General features: G+C 45.2%; 1 protein-coding gene across 5 annotated transcripts in view; it reads right to left on the minus strand.

Annotated features, from left to right (window-relative positions):
* The window catches only part of gsap (gamma-secretase activating protein), a 35,253-nt gene extending 31,675 nt beyond the window's left edge, over positions 1 to 3,578 (minus strand). For 2 of the 5 annotated variants that reach the window (XM_055937263.1, XM_055937262.1), the window contains exons 1-7: positions 3,159 to 3,576; positions 2,949 to 3,019; positions 2,172 to 2,228; positions 1,577 to 1,646; positions 1,116 to 1,163; positions 253 to 341; positions 22 to 91 (exon numbers count right to left, since the gene is read on the minus strand). In XM_055937263.1, the coding sequence (XP_055793238.1) occupies positions 22 to 91; positions 253 to 341; positions 1,116 to 1,163; positions 1,577 to 1,646; positions 2,172 to 2,228; positions 2,949 to 3,019; positions 3,159 to 3,270 (517 nt within the window). In that variant the 5' untranslated portion in view covers positions 3,271 to 3,576. Of the gene's footprint in view, positions 1 to 21; positions 92 to 252; positions 342 to 1,115; positions 1,164 to 1,576; positions 1,647 to 2,171; positions 2,229 to 2,948; positions 3,020 to 3,158 lie in introns of all 5 variants that reach the window. The other 3 variants (XR_008761286.1, XM_055937265.1, XM_055937266.1) reach the window with 3 other exon arrangements.
* Between the last annotated feature and the right edge of the window lie 2,476 nt (positions 3,579 to 6,054).

Here is a 6,054-nt window from a genome sequence, read left to right on the forward strand (position 1 = left end):
CTTCATATCCCAGATACTCACAGCCATCATCTGCTACCAGCAGCAGGTGACTCTCCAGCACTGAGTCCCTCTCTGTGTCTGGATGGATGAACTGCATGAAACCAAAGATGACTGGTTAATATTCTTTGTAGTATAACCATGTTATAGCACATTGTTACATCAATGTAATAACAACCGAGGGGAAGCTTATTGTAATAGGTGTTCCTGATAAGAGTACAGTAGAGCCCAGTACAAAAGAATACAGCTCTATACCTGAACTCTGACCCGGCAGTCGACAGCCTTCAGGACCTTAGTGTTGTTAATGGGATGGATCTCAATGAGGAGGGTCAGACATTTTGAAACTAGGAGTAGAACAATGGGAAAGGTGTTATATATGGTAATGATTAACTTCACTGACCTGAAACAGCAGAAAACTGCTTCACCGCCTGCGCTGCCCGTGTGATAACTGCTACTCATTCCAACACATACAGGTGACCGATATAGTGCGGCCTACAGCCAACAGTTGTGTACAGTTTGAACCTGTCGTGTAGAGTACACTTGAAACACTTAAAAACCTGTGGTGCATGTGTGGATAGATACTTAATAACATCCTGAATGTTACCCATCTGACTATTAGAGTTGTAGTGAATACAGCCACAGGTCTGTCTCCCTATTGGCTCAGAGAGAACCAGAGAGAAACAGAGAGAACCAGAGGGAAACAGAGAGAACCAGAGGGAACCAGAGAGAACCAGAGGGAAACAGAGAGAAACAGAGGGAACCAGAGAGAACCAGAGAGAACCAGAGGGAAACAGAGAGAACCAGAGAGAACCAGAGGGAACCAGTGGGAAACAGAGAGAAACAGAGGGAAACAGAGAGAAACAGAGGGAAACAGAGGGAACCAGAGAGAACCAGAGAGAACCAGAGAGAACCAGAGAGAACCAGAGAGCTAGTTATCAGCAGCTTGCCACTTCCCTCTTCATAACACACTGTAGATTTACATGGTTATCTGTCTAGTTGCGTTTCTCTAATCTTCACCCTCTGTGTTTGTCTGTATCAGCGTTGGGAGGTGTGTGTGTGTGTGTGGGGCAAGGGGGGGGGGGGGGGGGGGGGGGGGCGGGCCAAGGGGAGACAGGTACCTGGTCTGAGGCGCTCCTCTGTTCTTGTCCTCTGTGCCAAACTGACCGCTAAAAATGAGATTAAAAGACAAGTATGTGAGTTGATGTGGGTTCAGTGACTTCAATACAACGGCTCTTGGCTGTCGGCTCAGTCACAAGACATTGTTCCTCTCTCGTGATGACAAGATACTCCCACGGGGTGATCCCAATCTTGGACTGGAAATGTCAGTACGCTATATGTAGGAAAACCTGTATCTAGTCTAACACTGACACACTAGAAGAGGAGACACTGGCTCAACACTTAGTGAGGATCCTTGTTTCACTGTTCTTTGTGTCTTTGTACTACGCATGTGTGTTATATAGAATTAGAATACCATGGATTCTAGAGTTTTATCTGTTCTACACCATAGAATTCAATAGAACAATTAATGTATCTATATGTTCTACGCATTCTATTTCTAAGTCCATGAACAGGTCCTTACCCAGCAGAGTCTCCTCCTTATTCAGAGAACAGCTGCTGACACACACCTGCTTGTCAAATGTGTAGAGGAGCTGTGAAGAGAGGGGAGAGGGGTTAGGGGAGAGGTGTAAGGGGAGAGGTGAGAGAGGAGAGGGGAAAGGGGACAGGGGAGAGGGGAAAGGGGAGAGGTGAGAGGGGTAAGGGGAGAAGTGTACGGGGAGAGGTGTACGGGGTAAGGGGACAGGGGTTAGGGGAGAAGTGTACGGGGAGAGGTGAGAGGGGTAAGGGGAGAGGTGAGAGGGGTAAGGGGAGAGGTGAGAGGGGTAAGGGGAGAGGGGTTAGGGGAGAAGTGTACGGGGAGAGGTGAGAGGGGTAAGGGGACAGGGGAGAGGTGAGAGGGGTAAGGGGACAGGGGAGAGGGGTTAGGGCCCATGATGAACACTACAAACAGCTGGTGGTGATCGGGCAGTGTACCAGGAGTAACCTCACATTCCATTAAGACTATGTGCTGGCATATACACACATACTCACCCACTCACTCACTCACTCACTCACTCTTATTGTCACACACTCACAGTCAAACACAGTCACACACACACAGACAGAGGAAGCTCTACCTTATTCTGTCTGGTATTGGGGTCGTATTTCCCGATCCTGGTGGTCCCTGTTGCCCCCTGAGAGATGAGAGGAGGAGGAAAGCCATTACGGCTCATAATGACTCTGTGTGTGTGTGTGTGTGTGTGTGTGTGTGTGTGTGTGTGTGTGTGTGTGTGTGTGTGTGTGTGTGTGTGTGTGTGTGTGTGTGTGTAATGCCCTATACTTATGCCCATGACATCTCAACTGTCTATGCAGGGCTTAACACTCCCTCACAGTCTGAGGATACTTTATGAACAACTCTATTTTATAAAGAAACGGAATACCTCTTAACCAGTAGCTCTTAACCAGTAGCTCTTAACCAGTAGCTCTTAACCAGTAGCTCTTAACCAGTAGCTCTTAACCAGTAGCTTTTAACCAGTAGCTCTTAACCAGTAGCTCTTAACCAGTAGCTCTTAACCAGTAGCTCTTAACCAGTAGCTCATTCAGCTGCTGTGGTCTGTCATGAGTTTTGGGCTTCTATTTGGAGACTACGTCCCAATGGCACCCTTACCCCTACATAGTGCACTTCTTTTGACCAGATCCCTATGGGTCCTGGTCAAAAGTAGTGCACTATAGGGTATAGGGTGTCATTGGGATGCTGCACTATAAGGAATAGGGTGCCATTGGAATGCACCCTAGACAGAGAGAATGTTCCCGACCACTTCCCGAATAGCGCACTATTGGTTATGTGTGGAACGTCACGCTTGACCTACCCATTATAATGCTATGTGAATGCCCCTTGCCCAGTGTCCACTTACTTCCCAGGAGTAGAGGACTCCTCCATCCCTTTCAATGTTGAGGATCCGAGTGTCAACGATCCCTGAGTATTCTGTGGAGGAAAACATACATTTTGCCATTACATGTGTCACTACTATCATGGTATTTGTCACACATTGTCACCTTGTGCGTAAAGGCACAACGTACAGGTTTTGGATATCGGTCGAGCGACACAACCAGATAGCTCTTACCTTTGACTCTTCCTACAGTCGCTTCTTTCTTAAATATACTGGACACAACATCCTGCTGCAAATCGAATGTTGCGCTTAGTTGCAACATGTGTGCGGATGACCTCCTCCACATCTTACTGATTTCCACGTCTATTATACATCAAACACTTATGAAGAAATCCTTTCAATTAGAGCCTCCGCGTTTTCACACTATCCGGAAGATAGTGTGAAATATAGCCTGAAGTTACAACTTGTCATATAATGCAGCATCATGTGATAGTTGTAAATAACGTTTTGACGATAGTCCAGAAGCCGTGTAAGCAGTGTTTTACGCACCGAAAACAAAGCAGAAGGCGTGATTTGAAAGGGAATCACTTCCCTTGAGATCTGCAGCCATACAGCAATTTACTCAACTTTACACGGAACAAGTTTCACAGCTCACTGCGCCCTGTTCATAGAGCCCGCCCTTATCGGGTCAGACAGCGGAGACGCCCGCTCTGATAGGCCGGGCAAGCGATCACTCCGGTGGATCAGAATATCTCACCGCCTTTGCTGCCTGCCTGAGCTGTGTGTCACCTGATTACGGACAACATAAAACATAACAGAATGGAGGTGCTGTGCGACCACTAGAGGGCAAAACATAACAGAATGGAGGTGCTGTGCGACCACTAGAGGGTAAAACATAACAGAATGGAGGTGCTGTGCGACCACTAGAGGGTAAAACATAAACAAACACAGAAGGCTATTTATTTACCTTTCATATTAGCCCACTTTATATTCGTTTTGCTATGTTGGTGTCTTTGTGTCCGTCATGCATTGTATCCTATTATTGATATGGCTACCTCATTGACCATTGAGTCTACTAGTCATAGCGCTATATAATACTACCTGACAATAAATTAGGCTAGTTATATCAGCACTGTCTCAGGTTCGATTTTCATCAAATCTGCAATCTAGCTTTGTAGCCACACGGTGGCGGTAGTGTACAGAAAACCTAATGCGAGTCGGACACTGTTCTGAATGAACCTACAGTAGCTTATTGTATAATAAAATAAATTATTTATCCTTTACTTAAGTAGGGAAGTCAGTTAAGAACAAATTCTTATTTACAATGACGGCCGAACACGGACGACGCTGGGCCAATTGTGCGCTGCCCGATGGGACTCCCAATCACGGCCGGTTGTGATACAGCCTGGATTCGAACCAGGGTGTCTGTAGTGACTCCTCTAGCACTTAGTAGGGACATATCAAAGCAGTTTATTACTGCACCATGCATCCTATATTATGTAGACATTTACAATGAAAACGATTAGATATTGCATCAGCTACAGCTACTGAGTTACCAACATGACTCTAGACACATTATAACTGAGTTACCATCAACATGACTCTAGACACATTATAACTGAGTTACCATCAACATGACTCTAGACACATTATAACTGAGTTACCATCAACATGACTCTAGACACATTTTAACTGAGTTACCATCAACATGACTCTAGACACATTATGACTGAGTTACCATCAACATGACTCTAGACACATTATAACTGAGTTACCATCAACTTGACTCGTACAATGTCCAATTATCTTACGGTAATTAGCATCCTCTTCCTGGTGTATGGTTGGCTTCCTGGAAGGTCCTAGAGATGGCCCTGGGAGTGTACATTGTTGTAGTTTCCTGTAGGCACAGGTCTAGGATCAGCTTGTGTGGAAGTGTATCTACAGTGTATACTAGTGATGGTGAGTGGATCTACAATGTACTGTACCTGCATTTGACATGGCTCCATTCTATTGTTGAGCTGGTGTGACTCAGTTATGACTGGTACTCACTGCATGTGGGGAATGTTGAGTGCCCCCTACATGTAGGTTTTGTGAGTGAATGGAATAGGATGCCATTTAGGGAATAGGATGCCATTTAGGGAATAGGATGCCATTTAGGGAATAGGATGCCATTTAGGGAATAGGATGCCATTTAGGGAATAGGATGCCATTTAGGGAATAGGATGCCATTTAGGGAATAGGATGCCATTTAGGGAATAGGGTGCCATTTAGGGAATAGGATGCCATTTAGGGAATACGATGCCATTTAGGGAATAGGATGCCATTTAGGGAATAGTGTGCCATTTAGGGAATAGGATGCCATTTAGGGAATAGGATGCCATTTAGGGAATAGGGTGCAATTTAGGGAATAGGATGCTATTTAGGGAATAGGGTGCCATTTAGGGAATAGTGTGCCATTTAGGGAATAGGATGCCATTTAGGGAATAGGGTGCCATTTAGGGAATAGGATGCCATTTAGGGAATAGGATGCCATTTAGGGAATAGGATGCCATTTAGGGAATAGGATGCCATTTAGGGAATATGGTGTCATTTAGGGAATAGGATGCCATTTAGGGAATAGGATGCCATTTAGGGAATAGGATGCCATTTAGGGAATAGGGTGCCATTCAGGGAATAGGATGCCATTTAGGGAATAGGATGCCATTTAGGGAATAGGATGCCATTTAGGGAATAGGATGCCATTCAGGGAATAGGATGCCATTTAGGGAATAGGGTGCCATTTAGGGAATAGGATGCCATTTAGGGAATAGGGTGCCATTCAGGGAATAGGATACCATTTAGGGAATAGGGTGCCATTCAGGGAATAGGATGCCATTTAGGGAATAGGGTGCCATTCAGGGAATAGGATGCCATTTAGGGAATAGGATGCCATTTAGGGAATAGGATGCCATTTAGGGAATAGGGTGCCATTCAGGGAATAGGATGCCATTTAGGGAATAGGATGCCATTTAGGGAATAGGATGCTATTTAGGGAATAGGATGCCATTTAGGGAATATGGTGTCATTTAGGGAATAGGATGCCATTTAAGATGTAAATCTAGATCTTTATAGTTGTCATTCATAACATGTA

The sequence above is a fragment of the Salvelinus fontinalis genome, chromosome 11, assembly GCF_029448725.1.
Source record: "Salvelinus fontinalis isolate EN_2023a chromosome 11, ASM2944872v1, whole genome shotgun sequence".
Lineage (NCBI taxonomy): Eukaryota > Metazoa > Chordata > Actinopteri > Salmoniformes > Salmonidae > Salvelinus > Salvelinus fontinalis.